The sequence below is a fragment of the Trifolium pratense genome, linkage group LG4, assembly GCF_020283565.1.
Source record: "Trifolium pratense cultivar HEN17-A07 linkage group LG4, ARS_RC_1.1, whole genome shotgun sequence".
Lineage (NCBI taxonomy): Eukaryota > Viridiplantae > Streptophyta > Magnoliopsida > Fabales > Fabaceae > Trifolium > Trifolium pratense.
The window spans coordinates 5,666,699-5,688,036 of record NC_060062.1 but is presented as its reverse complement, the minus strand read 5'-3'; the positions used below and the strand labels follow the sequence as shown (position 1 = coordinate 5,688,036).

The window sequence follows — 21,338 nt, the reverse complement described above, 5'->3', positions numbered from 1 at the left end:
AAAAATTAAGTAGCCAAAATAATGGCAGGGACAAAATTGATATTAACCTGTTAACTAGAAATTGATCATTGCATTAGCATATTGCACTTTCCTGCAATTCTCCTCCCACCCAAAATTTTCCATTTCTCGCCAATTCCCAATCGCTGGAAAACCCAATTCGCAGCTTCGAGGAATTCCTTCTCACTTTCATGTAAGTTTCACCAATCTCTCTTTATTTTTTCAATTTCGAAGAATCTTCAATTTCTCGCAAGATTCATTCATCATGAATTTCAGAATTCCGTTTAAATCACACTGATTTTTAATTTTTATATTTTTTTACAGTGATTTTTCACCAGAATCCAGATCTGAAAGAACGTGAACAACAACCTTGATTTGGGTTTTTATAAACTGTTTTAAGGCAGGCAATTGGGGTCACTAAATTTGATTAATTTTATGTAATAAACAGTGTTTTGGATTCAATTTTTGAGATTTGAGTTACTGGGTCAATGGGAGTGGATGTTATAGAGGAAAAAGTTTAAGTTTTTAGAATTGGGTTTTTGATTTGGATTTGGATTTGGATTTGGGAATTTCAAGATTAGGTTTAGTTTGTGAGATTTTGGTTTTGTTTTGGGTAGGAGTCATGTTCTATGGTGCAGTGGTATGGGACCCTTGGCTTATTGTTGCTCAAATTTTTTGTCTTCAATGTATGTACTATAGCACACTTGGATTTTTCTTGAGCATTCTTGTTGGCACTCGCGTTTCACGGTTGAGCCTTGTGTATTTCTTTGACTATGTAACCGTTACTACCTCTACCGTTACTGGTTGGTGTGTTTGTGCTTCATTTCTGCTTAGCTCAGCTGCAGGGTAATTGTTCTCATCTACCTTACTCGCCCTACTAATAGCTTTTTTAATGTTGTTATATAGCATGGATTTGTTATTGATGATTATTATCTTAAATTGTGATAGTCTTGTGTTGTGACTTTCTGAGGGTGTGTTTGGAAGAGTTTATTTAAGGTTTATTTGAGCTTATCTTATACACAAGTGTTTGTGTGATAGACTTATTCAATAAGCGCAGATATGACTCCCCTAAATGAGGGGTATACTTACGAAAGTAAAGTGCACGGTTGGTGTTGGGTTACGTGTTGTGTACATGTGCATGTATTCTATTGTACCACAGTGCAAACCGTCAATCTTTTAATCAATTGTTATCTGTTCTTTGCCCTTTAAATTGAACTTCTAACTTTACAGGAGTCAAACCGTTTATCGTAATTTATAGCAATTTTTTACTTGCATGGGTTCTTATAAGCGCAACCTCTTCCTGTATTTTTCATTTATGCCCCACAAGCTTTTTTGTTGATTGGAAAGGGGCTTTACCAAGCCTGTAACTGGGTGTTCACTTTTATATCCATTGTTCTCAATTTGTTGCACTTTTTTCCAGTACGGGGAATGATATCCATTAAGCTATGAACCTTTTTGATAGACTTCCTTTGTTTAGGAAAGTTAATGTGTATGTGCTTGGAATGTAAAAAATATGGGATTTTATTTGATTTGGAAATTAATTCTTGTGTTTGGTACGTTAGAAAAGGAAGTTGTTTATTTTTAAAATCCATTGAATTGTAATGGTTTAGACTTAGATTTAGATTTCTTTCAAATATGGTGTTTGTTATTAACTGATTACCTTGTAGTATAGATGAAGGATTTGATGGGGGCATTCTTAGCTGTTATACAAATATTGCTTGTTAAGTGAATTATGCAGTAAGTAGCTCTACATTGTACTAACATCACCGTTGTTGTTATGCAGGGCTGTATATATGCTTTATTTGGTTGAAAGAGCAAAGAAGTGTTTGGATTTTTCAGTCACTCTCTATATCATCCATCTTTTCATATGCATTGTGTATGGGGGTTGGCCCTCTTCTATAGCTTGGTGGATTGTGAATGGTACTGGAATTGCATTGATGGCTTTGCTAGGTGAATATCTGTGTATCAGACGGGAACTCCAGGAGATACCAATACCACGATATCGTTCAAGTAAGAACTTAACTCCTTTTCTCTTCTTCTTTTTTATGTTGGCTGAATAATTTGACATGTGCTATTTGATGATTTGTTTATCAGTTATAATATTATTTATTTATTTATTTATTTATTTATTTTACCTTTTTAATATGTCTTTTATTATTTCAGAAGCCTGTGTATATGTTTACGCTGTCAAACTCAATTTAAATTAGGAATAATGGAAATCATTTATATTCTATATGCTGTGTTGCTGTTTTTTCCCTTCTTTTCCCATGGAATATTTTAATAGAGAAGAGGATTTGTTAAGTTTGGAAGGTGTTCTATTCTATTCAGTGTCAATTTTAATACTTCATCCCCTATTATAATACCCTCCAACAAAGTTAATGGGTATTAAGCAAAGTGGTTGTAGTAATAATTTGTTCAAAAACGTGTTACTTTTACATACTCCCTCCAGACACAAATATAAGGCAAAATGCACTTTTTGGATTCATTGAATAATGGATGTATCTGTCCTATATATAGTCCAGATACATTCATTATTCAATGAATCTAAAAAGTGCATTTTGCCTTATATTTGTGTCCGGAGGGAGTATTCACCCCCTACAAGTATTGATATCATGAGAGAGAGAGAGAGAGAGAGAGATTATGTTTTCCAGTGGTAAATTAGATAGGGGCATTTTGGTAAGAATTAGAAATCATTAATGCATGTAGAATTTTGAAAAGGGTCTTACATAAAAAGGACAAAGAAAAAGGGGTTCTATTATAAATAGGGACAGAGGGAGTATCACAATACTCCATTTCTACTCAATTATAAGCAAAAATAACTAATTATACATTTTAAGAAAAAGTGGTTAACATCATTTAATTTTGTTGATGTCCTCACCTTGCAAAGCGGTTTTGTAGGATTGAGTGAGACCCAATCCAAATTCTAAGATCTGGGAACTTGAGAGCTATGTGATTATAACGGTGGTGGGAACTGGGGAGGAAGGCAATCATTTGGGTGTTTGTGGGGGTCTACTATTTCTTTTTCTATTTTTTTTTTCTGGACTTTATAGAAATCAGTGATAGAGTTCTATACATTTTCGTATTATTTCTAAAGTAAATTCCAGTCCATATCATTTAATTTTTGACTGGGTTCCCTATCATATTTATTCTTTGATTAAGATTAGGAATATTAATTCTTGGAGAGCTAGAACATCAATTTATGTATGTTTTATATTGTCATATCAATTTGCTTATTTTACTGCAAACTGTGACATCCTGTCTTTCTTCTTAAACACCAGTCGATAACGAAGAATTTTCAATATGGTGGACATAATGATGTGATAGATAGTAGGCTTTTTATATACTGCTAAATATTGGTTGCCTGTGATTTAATACTGTCAACGTTCTTTCAGATGTTTGATTGGCAGAAAGAAGTAACTCGAGTCTTGAATTCAAGAAAGGAGTTGTACTACAGGATGATAACAACTTTTGCTTCTATACATCGGATGATCTCGAAGATAAAGCCTATGTACTCTGCATAGTTCTATTATGCCATTGAAAGACCTGCATTTACTTTTCTATTCTTTAGTTGCAATAGCTTTTAAACATAGAAAACCAGACAGAGATTAGGTACATAATTTTCCAGGAAGTTCTGAAAGTGTTATGTAGGTTATTCTCATCCGATTTCGTTTTTTTCTTTCCTTGTAACAGTATGCGTTTAGTTGATTGAGCTTCTATTCTTTTTACTCTTTTGTGAGTTATTGGATCTATTTGATTTCTTGGAAATATATATTAGTTCTGCGCCATTTCTGGTTTACTGTTAAAAGGGTTGTTGTATCAGATTGGACAATGAATCTCAATAAAATTCTGATTTTAACTTTTCTTTGATTGATGAATTTGTACCACAATTTTGTGGTTGATCTATGTAAGTCTTGACCAACACTCAAGTTTGTTAAAGTTCTGTGTAATATTTGAAAAGAATGTATATCATATTAAGGAAACAAATTTCCTGCTGTAACTGAAGGACACTGTAGCCAATCTCAACTGTCCAGTCTAAAATTAACGGTTAAGATTGTTTTAATTCAAAAGACATGGTTTTCAATCTTACCCGTTTGATTTGATATTAACAGTCCAGATCGAAAACTGCGCAACTTCGTTGATTGTTTACTGCAGACAATCCACATCCATCATATTTTCACCAAGATATTATGATATGAATCGGGATATAAATCGTTTGATATTGACTTGACGATTCAGACCGTGGCTATATAATTGCGCTTGTATGCAAGGAATCTAAATATGAGTGGAATACTTTCTTTTTTGTTGATTAAAATATCTATTTCATATTTATCACTCAATGTCCAGAATAAAGTCATCACAAGAGTGTTTGCTTGGATGCTCTTTCCCTCCAACAACTAAAGCCAAAAATGGACAAGAGTAACATACTACATACATAAATTTATAAGTAGCATCCTAGAATAAGAAACACTACTAAAATGCCTTAATTTTCAAGGCTTTAATTTAAACCAAATTGATTGATTGTGTCATTAGGCAAAAAACTTTCAATGTTAGTTTTTGTCTAACTGCTGAAAGTTAGAAGCCTCATATTTTGTTTTTTTCTGTCCTAGAAATTATTCATCTATGGAGATTAATCATGGCTGAGCTTTCCACGATGATGAAATGTCAGCCACTGCTTCTCCTACTGAGAGATACACTCCTTTCATTCCAAATGACTCCAAAATATTTGATTCATGCAACTTTTCCATCACATTTCCAATAGGATTTGCCAATACAAGCTGCACCAATCAATCATACATGTAAATATTAGAAAGAAAATCGAGAGAAGTATTCAATTTAGAAGCTATTTGAATTGATTTATTTGAGTTTATCTACTGACATTAGTTATTTAGGAGAGCTTATGAAAACCGTTTATGACCTTTCCATGTACTGTTTTCAACTTATTTCTATAAGTTCTTCAAGATAGCTTATATGAAACAGTTCGACTTTATTTATTTTCGTTATAAAAATAGCTTATACAAAAGCACTCGTGATTATCTAAACAGTTAAATATTTCAGAACATGTTACAATTTGTGTATATATACTAGTGTAGTAACTCGTGATATGCAGACGATATTTAAGTACCTGAAGTGATTTTTGTTCTAATCTCCTACTAAGTTCACATAATGTGTCGATTCCACTTGTGTCTATGCCTGTCACGGCTGAAAAAGAAGAAGGAAAAACACTAAACTTTTAATTCAAAAACGATCTCAAAACTTCAATAACAAACTTTACAAGCGAGGCGAAATACATGCCTGTCATGTCTAAAATCATGCATTTCAATGAACTTCCATTGTTTGCTATTACACACTCTTCCTCTTCTCGAACCCATCTCAGTATCCTAAAGCAAAAGAAGCACTCAAAATAGTTAGAACCTTGGAATATCACTTAGAAAATGGCACGATATATGTACTTTTTTGCTTATATTTAAGTCGAGAGGGAGTATTATGTTACCTTTCTTGCAGGTAAGTTGCATTGGCAAAGTAGATGGGAGACTCAACAGCCAAAATGATAAATGAAGGAATCCTTAAAGCTTCTTTATATTGATTTAGGTTATGGAAAATTGGTGTCCCTGGAATGTTTCCCAAAACCATTGTGTTTGGCCTAGAGACATGCAACAGGATTTTGAAGACTGATATTGCCACCTAAAAAGATTTGGAAAAATTCAGTCCAATTAGCAATGAATACATTTTCGACTTTTGAACTCAACTTTTTTTAATGATATGATGGTTATGATTGATTGACGGTGTAAATTTTTTACATTGAATTATTTGTAGTAGCATGAAACATGAACTTTGAAGCTTACCGCGATTGCAAGGCCTAATGGAACTGAAATGAAGAGAACACCAAAAAAGGAGCACAGACACGCTGTGAAATCAAGCTTGTCAACCTTCCACAACTTGTACGCGGCTCGGTAATCAATTAGACCAATAACAGCAGTGATGATAATGGCAGCTAAGACAACATTTGGTGTGTAATAGAACAGCGGCATGAGAAACAGAAGAGTCACAAGAACTGCCGAAGCCATGATTATATTTGAGACTGCTGTCTGTGCTCCGGCATTGTAGTTAACAGCCGATCGAGAAAAGGATCCTACAAATTTGACATCAAATTCGGCAACAAATTATATGGTTAGCGCAGTTCAAATATGTAGTTTACACATAACAGTAGATGGTTAATGAATATAACAAAGTGTCGCATCGCAGTCACAATTCATTACCTGTTGTGACATAACATGAAGAACAAGAACCAGCTATGTTCATAAGACCAATAGCCATCATTTCTTTGTTTCCATCTACTTGGTAGTTCCTAAGTGAAGCAAATGTTCTTCCAACTGCAATTCCTTCCTGAAACAGAAGTAAGTTGAAGTCTAAGGGCTTATTTGGATTGTTTCGTTTGAACTTATCTATTGACATAACATTTGTGAGACTGTTTGAGAGACTTTATGAAAACAACTTGTGATATTATCATTAAGTTGTTTATAACTTATTTTCATATGCTCCTCAAGATAGCTTATGCAAACAACTTATAGCTTATATAAAATCAGTTTGAATTTATTTTACTTTTTGTTATAGAAATTGCTTATACATAAGCACTTACAGTGAGAGACAAGATGCCAGTGACAAGTCCAGTTTTGATAGCAAGAGCCAAATAAGGACCATTGAAGTATAACATGTTTGATGATGGTGGATTAAGTCCTTTTGGCAATTCACCAATCTTCCAAACAAAACATAGCAAAAAGTGAGTCATTACTAAGAAGAAAATTTATATTTAACATCTCTTGTGCAGTTAAGTGTATGTTTGGATTAGCTCGGAGTTTGGCATAGTGCCATCGTGATTTTTGTAAAAGTTACACTTTGAAATTTAAATTTTAACAAAATCATGGTGTCACTCTGATTTCTACGGTATTATTCCAAACATGCACTAAAAAAAAGGTAGAGTGCTTTTTCTTACAATTGCTATTTTATGAATCTTATTTCTCATAGAAAAGACTAAAATGGTTGATAGAATAACTGAAGTCAATGGAGCAGCTGCTGAAATCCAGAATAATTTTGGCCTCTTCAAGCTCTGTCAAAATTTACCAAACATACATAAGAATTTTCATATCTTAAGAAGCAAATGAAATTGAAGGATGTAGATTGCATGCGGTAAACAATCAACGCAGTTACATGCAGTTTTCAATCTGGTTTGTTAATATTAGATCGGACTAAGATTGAAAACCGTGCCTTTTAAATTAAAACAATCTCAGCCGCTGATTTTAAATCGAACGGTAGAGATTGGTTACAACAGGAAATATGTGTCCGAAATTGAGTTGTCACTTGTCAAACCAAAAAAGTACTGTACATTTGTGTATGCAAGCAAATTGAAGAAACTTACAATGTGTCTTGTTATCAGCAGAAAGACTAGGAAACTGAATCCTAGTAAAATAGTTTGCCATGACCACTGCAAAAAAAAAAAAAATTAAAACAATTACACTTACATTTGCGTCAATAGGACAAAAATGTATTTTTCATTTAAAAGTGACCATTAATTGGCTAACTATTCAATGTGTCAACTCATGATAGAATCAGAAGAAGAAAAATTCTTTTTTTTTGGAAAAAAGTTGGAATATGATCCCTAAAATCATTTAATGGACATATATGTAATTGTATACCACTTACATTTTTATCAATAGGACAAGTATTTGTTTTCATTAAAAAGTGATTCTTAGTTGACTAACTATTCAACATGTCCATTCATGGCAAAATCAAAAAGAAAGAAAATTAAAAAATAGTTGAAATATTGTCATTAATTTTCTTTCTCAAATAACTTAATAACTAGAAATTCCATCTTTAAGGTGTATAAGTTGAAATATTGTCATTAATTTTTTTTTTGTCAAAAAAAAAGTAGAGTGTCCAGAATTCGAATCTCAACCCTTACATATAATGTGATGTCCTTATCAGCTTAATTAAGATCACATGGGAACTTGTCACAATTTTTTTTAATGGACACATAGTAATTATATTACACGTACATTTTTATCTATCAATTTTCATTTAAAAGTGACTCTTTATTAGCTAGCTATTTAATATTTTTTATTATTAGCTAGATATTCAATATGTCCATTCATGGAAGAATCAGAAAACAGGGATATTTTTTGAGTTGATAAATAATTGGAATATGTTTGTAAAAAAAAAAAATTGGAATATGATCCCTTATATTGATATACAGAGTCAAAGTAAAAAACATCTAAAAAAGTAGCTGGATTCTAGTAAGCAATCATAATCATATTGTTAATTCTTATTTCTTAAAACATTATTAGTGCTATAAGAATGGTTTGAAGAGTTTTGTGGTTGGGATTAATCTATTTTATTTTTTTCCAAATGCAGCTTTACTCTCTTCCAACTACTATTAGTATTAATATTTTAATTAAAAACTTGCAAAAAAAATTATTATAAACTATATTAGAAAATATAGTGGCCGTCCCTTTTATTAAAAAAATTATTCTCAACTTAGATTATTTAATGTATATATATTTTACATTAAGGAAAAAAGCATCAAAATAAAAATATACCTCGTCTCTTTGCTTGAAAACAGAGACCAAAACAGGTAGAATTTGCATCTTGTTGGTGAAATGAATTATTCCTAGTAACCCTTTGAGTTGTTGTAGTGACACAATTATTGCTGCACCAGCCATGAAACCTACCAATGTTGCCTTTGATAGAAAATCAATCACAAAGCCTAACCTGTATACAAACTTTAAAGGTTATTTTTTTTTTTAATCATAAAATATTATTTTACCAATTAAAATTTCCTTAATATTACATTCCAAAGTTTCATTTTCATTTTTTAAAAATATGGCCATTTGGTGGAATTTATTAAAAATTATTTGAGTTTATCTCATTATAGTTATATTAAAATATTATGAAATAATTTTTAGTTTATTTCTATAAGATTTTCAAAAAAAAATTTTTTACCAGAAACTTAATTTCTCTATATTAATTTATTGAATAAAAAAATGATTAAGATATTTATTTGGGTTGGCCTAGTGATATTGGCTTGGGATTTTGGAGTGTGCTCCTCTATATCTCAAGGTCTCAAGTTCGATTCCTCCTGGTGTCAATTTCGATGGGCTGGTCCAAACAGAGCAACAAAAAAAACTCAGGCTTTAAATGAAGTCCCCGCAGATACCGAGTTTTCTTTTAAAAAAAAAAAGTTCGAATATTTAGTAATTTATAGAATAAAAATTTAATTAATTTTTCTATAATAATTTCTCTGTTTTTTTAAATAATTATATATCAATTGGTGCATGATTGATTAGTACCTTAATACACCAAGAGAGGATTGGAACAATCCAGCAAAAAAAGTGGCAGTGAAAGCCAATTTAAGATATAGAATTGGATCTTGATTATAAGAAACACTTTCACTTAACATTGATCCCATAACTAATGATGCAATTGAAACAGGACCAACACCAAGATGTCTAGAACTTCCAAGTACTGAATATATCAAAGCAGGCACAAAACTTGAATCTGCATCATAATCATAATTAATGATATATACTTAATATATGTTTAATTAAAGATTAACCAATATAAACATCCACAAAACAGAACAAAAAGAGAATGAATACTAACATAATCCAATAATAGGTGGCAAGTTTGCAAGCTTGGCATAACTTATTCCCTGCAAGAAAATACAAAAGAGAAAGAAAAAAAATCAAATATTTTCTTTTGGAGAAATTTCATTAGATTAAATATTAACTTATATCCTTAAAAAAATTGAATTTTCACTATAATGATATACATTAGCAAAACCAAACTCATGCATGCAAGATTAAACTACTATGGTTATGACCAAAAGTAGTATATTGCAAGGTCTCAAATTGCTTTCTAAAATTGCAATTAATTAATTTGACTTTTTAATCTCAAGGGATAAAATTCAAATTTTCTGAGAGATAATTATAAAATGATCATCGGTATAATTTCTTTTAGTAAAGTTTTCTCATTTTTTCAATTTTATTAAAAAAACCATGTCCGGTATAATTACGGCCGCACTTAAGGACCGCGAGACAACTACATGAAAACTATGACCATGTCCGGTAGTATCTATTATGCAATGTTTAAATTCGTGAAATGATAATTGTGGCCGCATCAGCAATATTTATTTGTGATTTTTTAGTAGTGGTTACTACGGTTGCAATTTAAAATCTTGATATGTGACATACCTGAGGAATGGCGAGGCTAGCAATGGTGAGACCAGAGACAATATCGGAGCGAAAAAGACGAAAACTATACTCGGGACCCCATTGAAAAATGGGAAACAAGTATTGAAGAGCAAGAAGTAACTTCATAACCCAAGTTTGGTTTTTAAATCCATGAAAAGGATCATCCGGAAAAAAGATTTCAGAGAGTCTATGTCTAAGTTTTTGAAGAGTGGTTCTTTGTGGTGGCAACCTAACCTTGTGAATTTCCAATGGTGATTGAAACATTGGTATCTCTGATTGAATTTTAATGGTTTCAAAGTTATCAACTCTATTGGAATTCACACCCATATTTTTTGCTATATGCTATGTTGTGTGCACAGCACAAGCCACACTAAACTATGACTTTAATTTTGTGTCTGAAGAAAGAAGAGAGAATGTGCCATGAATTTATAGAGAGAGAGAGAGAGTAAGGTATTGAATGGAGGAAGTAGCTAGCCATTGAAATGGAATCAAGCAATGAAAAGAGTGGCAAGTGTTTGTCATTGTCCCGTGGAGGTTTATTGTTCTAAAGTTGTAGTTATTGGAATCTTGAAGGGGCTGTTCAGTCACATCACTTTTTTTAAGCCGGTAAAAAATAGCATATAACTGATAAATTAACTTATAATGAATAAGTTATAAGCTAGTTTATAGCTTATAACAAATAAGTTAACTAATTAAATTTGCAGTATGAAAAAAATAGTAGATAAGTTAGCTTATTGTGAATGAGTTTCTAGCGACAAGTATAAAAATATTTATTAAACATATATTTTCATGTCATTTCACATTTATTAGTGTTCAACCGTTAATTTTACCAAACATTACAAATTTAATCTCTTTGCTTAAGTGGTATATAGATTACCACATTAATTATTTTCATGTAAAGTAAAAATTAGTTTATGAATACCACATGCAAATCCACTTTTTTATGATTTGTTCTCATTCGTTGTTGGATAAATACCTTAAAATTTAAGGTTCTCCAAGTTATTATTTTTTTACTTTACATTTATGATAATAATCGACTAATAATTGATAAAATTAATTTGATAAAATTGTTATTCTATTTTCTGTCAAAAACTAACATAACATTTTTTGTGAAATAAAACGAGTATAACTTTTTTTTTCTGTCAACTCATATATATTATTTGTCATTATATATATTATCGGTATAAAATATATCACTCTAAAGTGTCTATTATATGTTAGTCGAATGACTATTAATATCTAAAATGTGTGAATGCGTAAAAAAGATGATCGTTGGAAACCGTGAGCAATGACACCAACCCCTCCCCCACAACAAGCATATATTACGCTATTCGTTATACTGATTAGGAATTAGGATTCACCGTAGTCCAATTTCTCTACAGTTTCTAAAGTTAACGCATAAAGTTACCTTTCGTAAAAAAAAAAAACACACTAAGTTACCCCTATTTATTATTTTTGTTGAAAATATATCTTCTCTCCCCTGTCAAAAAAAATCTCCTCTCACAAATTGCATTGACCGCACACTACTCCAGAATTTACAACGGCAGCAAATCTGTTCGCCATTATACTAGGCTAATATTTTATTTTCTATTTCATAAAACTTTATATATCTGTATTATTATAAATATTTTATTTTATTATAAATAAAAAATTCTTGCCTGCCGATCTAATAATTTTTTGGATCCGTCCATACATAAATGACTTATATAAATTTTTATAAAATTATAAAATCAATTGATATGTCATTAAGATGCGTTAAAGTTAACATCATTTAAATAAAAGCACCGCTATGGTTTAAAAGAGATTCTTTAAAATAAATTATGGTGAAAATAATCAATTTAATTACAATAAGAAAGACATAGCTTACGTGCCATTAGAAGTATCATAAAAGTATGGTATAATTACTAATTAGTTTGTTGATTAGTGTGAGTGATAGGCTAAGTAAAGTGAAAGAGAATCCAAACTCTATACAAATTTACAAGTTAATTACAAATTTTTATTTGATGATTTCACAAATTTTACATGAATATTTTGTTTTTTAAAATAAATATTATATGAAGGTTCAAAATAATATATCTATGGGGGAATATTAGAATTTAAGATGAAAAATTTTGTAAAAAAAAAATTAAGATGAAAAATATAACTTGCTTTTTGAGAATAATGAGGAATCATACAACTAAACTACACAAAAATAATTATACATGCATGTATATAAATGGTGAGATGAATGACTATATAAATATTGACAAAATTCACATTACCACTTAAATGCAATTAACTCTTATTTTATCATATAATAATATCTTCATTTGTTCAAGAATAAATTAATGTTAAATCGGTGAATCTTGAAACTAGTGCTTAAGGAATTCAATGATTGATTAGTTTTAAAAACGTTGGTATAATCTGACTATTTATCAAGTAATTAAAGAAAACTAATTAATCACACAAACTCTTCCATGCTATGAAGAATCAACCTCAAAAGTCTTTTCCTTTTGGCTCCCTAATAAGGTAAATGCATGAGAAGTGGCGCATGTACATAATATTAATGTGGAGATCCCTTCTAATAGTACTAGCAGCAAATTTGAAGAAGGATCCAATTCAGTGAATTTGTCCACACCAAGAACAAATTCTCCAAATTCTACGGATGCTATTTAATAATAATCAATTTTAGACGGCTACAATCTATTCATATATTTTGTTGTTGTTGATACATATGAAAGAAAACGGAAAATAAAACAAAAGAAGCAAGTCAAAAGGCTTGTAGAGTCTGCAAGCAAAAGCACAAGAAGGCGGTGTTGGGAAATCTGGAGGAGCGTTGTCAGGTAAAAAAGTCAATGTTTTAGGACTAGAGAGTGATTATTGAAATTTGAACAATATTTATTTTAGTCATTGGTGCAAATGTCTCCTCATATTCAATACCATATGTTGATTATTGTGTCAACGTAATAATTGTTTCTAACCATCCGATTAGAAATGACTGACAGAGATTAAATTCTATATCAAATTAATTATATAAATCAGAACCGTCAAATCTATTTTGTGAAATATGATGCCTCTATATAGAGGGACAAAATCTTTTATCTTATTTCAAAGCACATTCTATAATTATATAAATTACATATAGTAGATAAAAATTAATATTTGAAAAATTGTATAAGTATTTAATTGCTAAATACGAAAATAATAAAAAATTATATAAATGAAAAATGTGTTTTGTCACTATGAAGACAAAATTCTATGCTTAGAGACGGAATTTTTGAGACAAAATTATTTAAATTTAGAGACGGACAATTCTGTCTCCATTAGAGACGGATTTATTGTGTTTTTAATTCAATGTTTAGAGACAGGTGTTTATTTGTTAGTGACAGATAAATTATGTCTCCAATCAGAGACGAAATATAAAATCCGTCTCTGATAGTTTAGAGACGAGGAAAATAAAGACAGAATCAAATCGGTCTCTAATCCCTTATATTACACGTACATTTTTATCTATCAATTTTCATTTAAAAGTGACTCTTTATTGGCTAGCTATTTAATATTTTTTATTATTAGCTAGATATTCAATATGTCCATTTATGGTAGAATCAGAAAACAGGAATATTTTTTGAGTTGATAAATAATTGGAATATGTTTGTAAAAAAAAATTGGAATATGATCCCTTATATTGATATACAGAGTCAAAGTAAAAAACATCTAAAATATAACTTGGAGACAGATTTAGAAACAGAATCAAATCGGTCTCTAATTCTGTCTCTAACATGCTTAGTGACGGAAATATTGGCATTTTAGAGACAGATTTTGCCCATCGGTATTTAAGATTTTTCTAGTAGTGACAAGTAATATAAGTCTTTCATTATGCACAAGTTTGTTTTCACCATTGAATCAAATGATATGTGAAGTGACATATTGATCAAATGGTAAAATTTATTGATCCAATGGTGAAAACAAACTTATGTATAGTGAAAAACTTGTCTCACTTGTACATATTAGGCAAATGCCTCTTAATCATGTCTACAATTTAAGTATGTCTACATTTTCTCTTGTTTGGTCGGGTGTTTGGTTAAAGGGTGGTCTATTAAGTCCAGGTTTAGTAGGTTGTTCTTTGTTTCTGTTGTTAAGGATGTATCGGTGGCTGTAATGTGCAGGTTAGGGTGAATGTGGTGTAGAAGGCTGTTTGATTAAGAGGAGGAGGAGCTTGTTGAAAGTGTTATTTTTTGCTGGTTAATGTTGTTTACAGGTGAATAAACCTAATAGATGGAGTTATAATTTATTGTCGACTATTTGGTCTCTTGCGTATTTCAAAAAAGTTATTTAAAATTTGTGTGGTCAATTCGTCAATATTTTTAAAATATAAAAATAAAAAAAATTACTTTTTATTTTCTTTACTAGTGCTTCGAAGACACTATAGTTAGCATGACTCCGGTTAAAAATATACGTGGACATTTTTTCTTCATGAGTTTCCTTTGGTCAATCTTCATTAAGTCTCCTTTACTGTGCACTATTTGAAATCTTGTTGGATTAATAAATATGGACATTAATAGAACTAATATGCTATTTGAAGTCTTCATAAGATTCAAAACCTCTTTGGTTGTCCATAAATAGCAAATAATATACTTTATGAAATCTAATAGCAAATAATTTTTTTTGTACTAATAGAACTAAAACAAAAACTTTAATTGTCAATATAAAAAAAAAATCTTAGCTCATTCTAATATACTTAATTCTAATTGGTGAACAAATATGCTCTAGTCCACACCACAAGAAAAGAAAGGGACTTTGGGGAAATAATGTTAGATCATTAGTATTTGGTAAGGAAGAACCAAATTCCTCTCATATGAATAAAATCTAAGGTCTATGTGTAAGAATTAAGACCTCGACAATAAACTACAACAACAAAGGCTATCTTAAATTAAGCTATCATTGGTGGCAAGCCATGTGTTCCCATCAAACCTTTTTTCTCCATCATAGTAAGAGGAGAACCTTTCAAAATGGGTCTAATATGAGAGGCAATATCGCATATGACCCACCATTTTGTTCTTTTATAATTCACAACTTATCTAATCCATCAATTGTGGATACCTACCTTATTATAAAATCTTGCACAACAAAATCTTTGCTTATTTTATGCAATCAAACACCTCTCGCCGCGTAATGTCTCTTTCCCTTTTGATTTTACACGGACCATTTCATAATTTATAACATTGGTCCACGATGAATCACTTATTTAGGTGGTTCATGTTAGCACCTGACTTAATTTTATATATATATTTTTAAAATGCGTGTTAATCATAGAATATAAAACAATAAAAAATAAAAATAAACATACTTGGTTAGGGGTGAATCAATTATTATTATTATACGTTACATCACATCTTATTTAATCTAATAATAATTTATTAAATTCAATGTTAAAAATAAATTTGTAATATAGTGAAAGACGTACTTATCTCACTTGTCTATTATACTATAGATAATCAATAATGAGTAAATAGAAGAAAAAGAATATAGTTAGTTATCATTCTATTTTCTAGCTAGTATTCCACCGAAGTCAACGTATATCTATCTATCTATCTTGCCTAATAGATGTATACTAGTGGTTCTTGACATAATAATGTGAGATTGGGATTTTGAGCTTGGAGAACCCTTTTGACTCTATCTATGATCCTTTGCAATAAGGAACTAATTAATATACAAAGATTAGTTTAGGGAATTAATAAAATCAGAGACTTTTTACAAAGTTATGGACCAATTTAAATAACTTAAAAGTGACTTATACTTCATGGTAAAATAATTTTTGTTGTCCTTACAAATTATTGGCTTAGGACCTGAGAGTGTGCTCCTCTTGAGGTCTGAGGTTCGATTCTCTCTAGCGCCAATTTGGATGGACTGATTTAGCTTCTTAAAAAAAAAATCCAAACAACTGAAACACATCACAGTAGTAGTGGGGATCATATGGTAGCAATCTTATGACTAATTATCGTGATCATGAGACACTTAAAATTGGCAACCAAATATGGGTGGGATTCACTATAATAATTTTTGTTGTTGACTTTAATAGTTGCAATCCAATTCCAAGTGTAAAGTTCCTAATGGTTAACCTTCAAAGGGAATATCAATACTATTGGTTCCCACAAAATGAGATATCTCATTTCGATTAAATTCTTTCTATACACGGAGTCAATAATTGAACTCATGTCCACATATTTAAGAAATTTAAGACTTTTACTACTTGAACTAATTCATTGTCAGTGATTTTAAATATAATATAATTATTTGGATTTTATTTCATAACTTTGGAGTTGTACATGTAGTTATTACTATCGGATTTGCACCTAAATATGTTGTCTTTTTTTGGTTTGATAAGTTGATATTACTATATTTGTAATTGATTATTTTTTGGTACGTTAACTTATATTGAGAATAAGATATCTTTGCTAACGGTAGGCTTAAATTTGTTTGACGCCAATGTAGTCAAAAGATGGGGCTGCCAAAGTTTTACTCTGACACTTGCCATGCATTTGCTGCCATTTGCATTTAGACCCCAACTTTTAAGATTTGGAAAATTTGACATCCTAAAAGTGAGTATTTCATGTGATAAAATAAATTTGAAACAACTAAAGTGATAAAATTTCTTTGTTGGTTTTAAAATGAATGAAGTTTATGATTTTTTACATAAATTAAGAAAATACGTGTTTTACTTCACTCGTTCTTTGAGAGGAGAATATAAATGAAAATGACTATGAATTTAAGTTTTTGACCAGCATCATCCTAAAATCCGTGTTTCTATTTTATTTTTTTTACTTTTGAACATAAGTTATCGCCTATTTTGAATGAACCTACTCCCTAGTCCTAGTCCTAGTCTCGAGTCTACTCCTGATCGTAATCCCGAGTTTGCTCATAGTCTTAGTCTTGAGACTTTTTCTATTCCTAAGTCTACTCTTAGTGCTATTTTGGTTCCTCCATTGTCTTCTGTTTTGGAGGAATCAACATCTCTGACACCAACTCTAGTGTATAAGAGAAAAAGCTAATTCGACCTGCTAACAACTTCAATTGCCTGAGTCTTCGAAGATAAGTACCGAAAATGATTCCACTATTAGTGGCAATCATATTTTTTATGCTTAATAGTGATCCCAATGTTTTACTCATTGCTTTGAAATAAGATAAAAGATTTTGTCATTTTGACAATCTAATTTAGTTCCTCATAAAAAGAAAACTCAAATTAATCTTGACACTTTTATACTAAACACAAATTAATCTTTTTATTATAACAAACCAATACATTATGTGAGAAAAGTACAAAAAAGGAGTACTTGTAGTTTATAAACATACATCTGGGATGGAATATGCCAAGAATAAACTCCCCACTTTCCAATTTTCTGAAAGATTCCTGTGTCACTTCATGTTAACTCATTAATGGCTTAAAATAAAGAATGAAACCTGAGAAGCACTTAATTACCATAGCCACTTTCCTAGGCAATTTGTTGTCCCTTGCTATGTGACAGGATTGAGGATTTATAATTCATGTAAATATTGTGTGGTCCTGAGTATTGATTAGGCTTCAAAGCATTGTATATTGTTTTGAACCTTTTATGCCCTATTGGCCTTTCTTACACCAATCAAGGTTTAGGTCTAAATGAAAATTATATTATCTATTTTGAAATAAAATGGTACATTGAAATGGCATTCACATTAACTGAGTTGAATTGTAACATTTTTACACTACTAAGGGAAACAATAAAATTTCACACACCTCTGCAGGTAGGTAGCCAAAACAATGGATCATGCAATGGTAAGCTGTAAACCACAAGTGAGTTCACATACATAATACACCTCTCAATCATATAATTCATCTCCTGAATATTGCACCTTTAGAAGTAGTCTAAAACCATAGTACATGAATGAAATATACTTTAACCATCTCATGAATTTTGGTATGTGCTGCAACAAAAACATGTGTTTTGTTAGTGTTTTGAAATCATCCTTAAGAACCGACCTCGAATTAGATTAGGCGGTTTAGTGGATCGGATATCGATAATGAAAACAAAAAAACATCCTTTAGAAAATGCATAAGCTTGAGTCTACAATGAACCATTTTTATTGGCGGTCTATTGAAAATAGTTTTAAACTCTAACGACAAATGTTGGTTGTCTAAAATAGAAGTTCACGATTCTCTTTTTTGTATCGTCTTAAATAATGCTATGAATAGTGTCAGTTTAATACAAACAATAGAAAACATGCTTTGTCTAACATGTCTTGCACAGGGCCGTATTTGAGCCCGGGCCTCCAAAAATCTGAGCCTAAAAAAAATATTCAACCATCATTCAAAATATTTATTAAGTATTTTTCTTGAGATAATAAAACATGAAACAACAAATGGCTTAGTGGCATGCGGATACATGTTAAAGTTACTCCATCATAGGGTTGTGGGTTCAACAACTACATGGTTGTGTTTTGTTTTTATAAATGGTCGAACATGGATATAAATATCGAGTCCAATAGAATCCACATCTCTCCATCTCTCTCACAATGAGTGGACGGAACTATCAGTACTCCATCTTTCTCACAATGAGTGAACCAGTTGAGTGATATGCATAATTTTAACGATTAATATATTTAATTATATAATTATAAAAATTGATATTTTGAAAATATGTATCGAGATAAATCCAACAACATTTTATATAATAATATTTATTTTTACATATTAATAAAAAAAGGTCATGTTAACATGTGCACCAAAGACACATGTTAAAGTATCTAAAAATAGAAATATGCATTTAATAACATAAAAGAATTTAATGTTTAAAAAGTATAATGCACAAGTTACAAGAGAATATTACTATATTTGTATTCTTAACATGTGTATTTGGTGCACATGTTAACATTTTTCATAAATATAATCAAAATAAGATGTGTGAATAGTGTTTAGTAGTCAACTGTTTCACTTAATTTCGGGCCGAAGGAGGGAGTATATGTTAAAATTAAAATCAATTCCGAGCAAATGAGATTGGAGGCGTTTGGCTCAATGCATGTAGTACAGCTAACAAGTTAATTATGTTCGGTGTGATCAAAATTACGGTACTTTTTAGGTTTTCATGTACAATGGTTACCAACATTCAACACCATTTTTTCACTTCTCAACACTCCACATTATTTTCTCTTTTTTCCACCTAATCATTCAACACATTCAATTTTTATCTTCTCCAATAGTTTTTTCATTCAACACTCTACCCACCACTTTCTCTACGCCACCACTTTTTATTTCATATTCTTATTTAAATTCAAATTTTTGTTTTTATGATTACATAAAATTACAATTATCGATTAAAATAATAAACACTTAACAATTTATTTTTTAATTTTTTGTAATAAAAACAAAATTTATTTAAATAATTGTTGGGATTTTGATAATTGTTGGAATAATTATAAGAATTTTGGTTGTTGAAATGATTATTGGGATCCATTTCACTAAAAAAATAAAACTTCAAAATAAACACTAATAGAAGGATAAGTAATAAGATTAAGATAGTGAAAAACTTGTTTGTTTTTTTTTTGTCCAAATCAAATGAACCAAATCTCTATTTATAGATAAAAAAAATCATGAATTTTGGTATAAAAATAAAAAAATAAAAAATTAATTTGCCATAAAATAATTGAGTACAAAGTATTAATCTGATAAAAATTCATACAACCAATCAAAACGCGCCACATGTCCCTCCTTTCAACATTCAATTATGTTAAATTTTTTCAACACCTCTCTCCTTCATATCATTCAATGAGGAGGGCTAGCAACACACTCTTTAACAAACACACTCTAACACACTTTTTTCTATTGGTTAAAATTTATATGGGTCCCATAAAAGTTATATGGATCCACATTTTTTTATGGGGCTCATGTGAATTTCAACCAATAAAAGAGAGTGTGTTGAAGTGTGTTGGTTAAAGAGTGTGTTGCTAGCATTATATTCATCATTCAATATATCTCTCTCCGATCATTCAACATACATTCAACACTCAAACTCAACACATTGTAAATGATCTTATTCAATATGCCTCTCCATTCTGTCACTCAATTTGCCTCTCCATTCTCTCATTCCCTTCGTCTCCCATATAGCTAGCAACCATAGCCAAACACCATTTTTCATTCTCCAACTCTCTCAACTTACTTCTTTCTTCAAAGCAGCGTTTCTATCATTACACTTCTTCTTAGCTTAGTTTTATTTAATTTTTGAAGTCAGATTTGTGCAATTAGTTTTGTTGAAGATGAAATTTCACTTGGTTTCTATGTGGATGGGTTCTGTTTCTTCTCTTCTTCACATCCGGGTTTTACTTTATTTCAAATCTGGTTTTAGTTTTTCTTTTGTTACTTTTGGACATGATGATAGAATAGAACTCGTGAGTTCATTTGGATTGTGGTTTTGGGCCCGGATCCTTCCGGACCCGCCCGATTGTCCACCCTTTCGCCCCACATTAAATGACCCGGTTATTACCTTGCTTCCAACGAAGTCGTTCTAAATCCAAAACGGGTAAGTTCACTATATATTTTTTTTTGCTCATTTTGCTCTTTTTTTTGTATGAACTTCATTTAATTAACTTGTTATTACGAAATGAGTCATCACCGTAACCGTTTAACAACTTTTTCTGGCTTTTCTTTTTTTCTTCTCGGCTTTCTTTCTTAAATGCCTATTTTGAGTCATTCATCCTCTTTGGGGAACCCTGAGAAGCAACATCACTATCGACAAATCTCTTAAGGGAATGAGCAGCTTCAGTTTCCACATTAGCAGCTTCATTTTCCATAGCTTCAGTTTCCACACCCACAACTTCAATTTTCACTTCCCCACAGCTTCAGTTTCCACACCCACAGCTTCAGTTTCCACTTCCCCACAGCTTCAATTTCGATACCTTCACCTTCAGGTTCATGGCAGCCTCAATACCGGATTCATCAAATAACTATATGTTTGATGAATCCGGTGTTGAGGCTGCCCATGAACCTGAAGGTGATGGTGTCGAAATTGAAGCTGTGGGGAAGTGGAAACTGAAGCTGTGGGTGTGGAAACCGAAGTTGTGGGGGGAAGTGGAAATTGAAGTTGTGGGTGT

At 30.9% G+C, this 21,338-nt stretch overlaps 2 protein-coding genes across 2 annotated transcripts; one reads left to right on the top strand and one right to left on the bottom strand.

Annotated features, from left to right (window-relative positions):
- Nucleotides 1-57: 57 nt before the first annotated feature.
- On the top strand, nt 58-3,864 carry LOC123921618 (protein SYS1 homolog). The gene is made up of 4 exons (XM_045974242.1): nt 58-190; nt 322-843; nt 1,781-2,007; nt 3,390-3,864. Exons 2-4 carry the CDS (start codon nt 620-622, stop codon nt 3,395-3,397), a joined length of 459 nt encoding a protein of 152 aa, XP_045830198.1. The 5' UTR covers nt 58-190; nt 322-619; the 3' UTR covers nt 3,398-3,864.
- Nucleotides 3,865-4,276: 412 nt separating this feature from the next.
- Nucleotides 4,277-10,771, bottom strand: LOC123921615 (probable sulfate transporter 3.4). Its single transcript, XM_045974238.1, has 13 exons — nt 10,242-10,771; nt 9,652-9,700; nt 9,339-9,546; nt 8,589-8,760; nt 7,412-7,477; nt 6,989-7,102; nt 6,635-6,751; nt 6,255-6,381; nt 5,841-6,127; nt 5,489-5,679; nt 5,290-5,375; nt 5,120-5,196; nt 4,277-4,772 (listed from the first exon to the last, which is right to left on the bottom strand). Exons 1-13 carry the CDS (start codon nt 10,566-10,568, stop codon nt 4,629-4,631), a joined length of 1,965 nt encoding a protein of 654 aa, XP_045830194.1. The 5' UTR covers nt 10,569-10,771; the 3' UTR covers nt 4,277-4,628.
- Nucleotides 10,772-21,338: the final 10,567 nt, after the last annotated feature.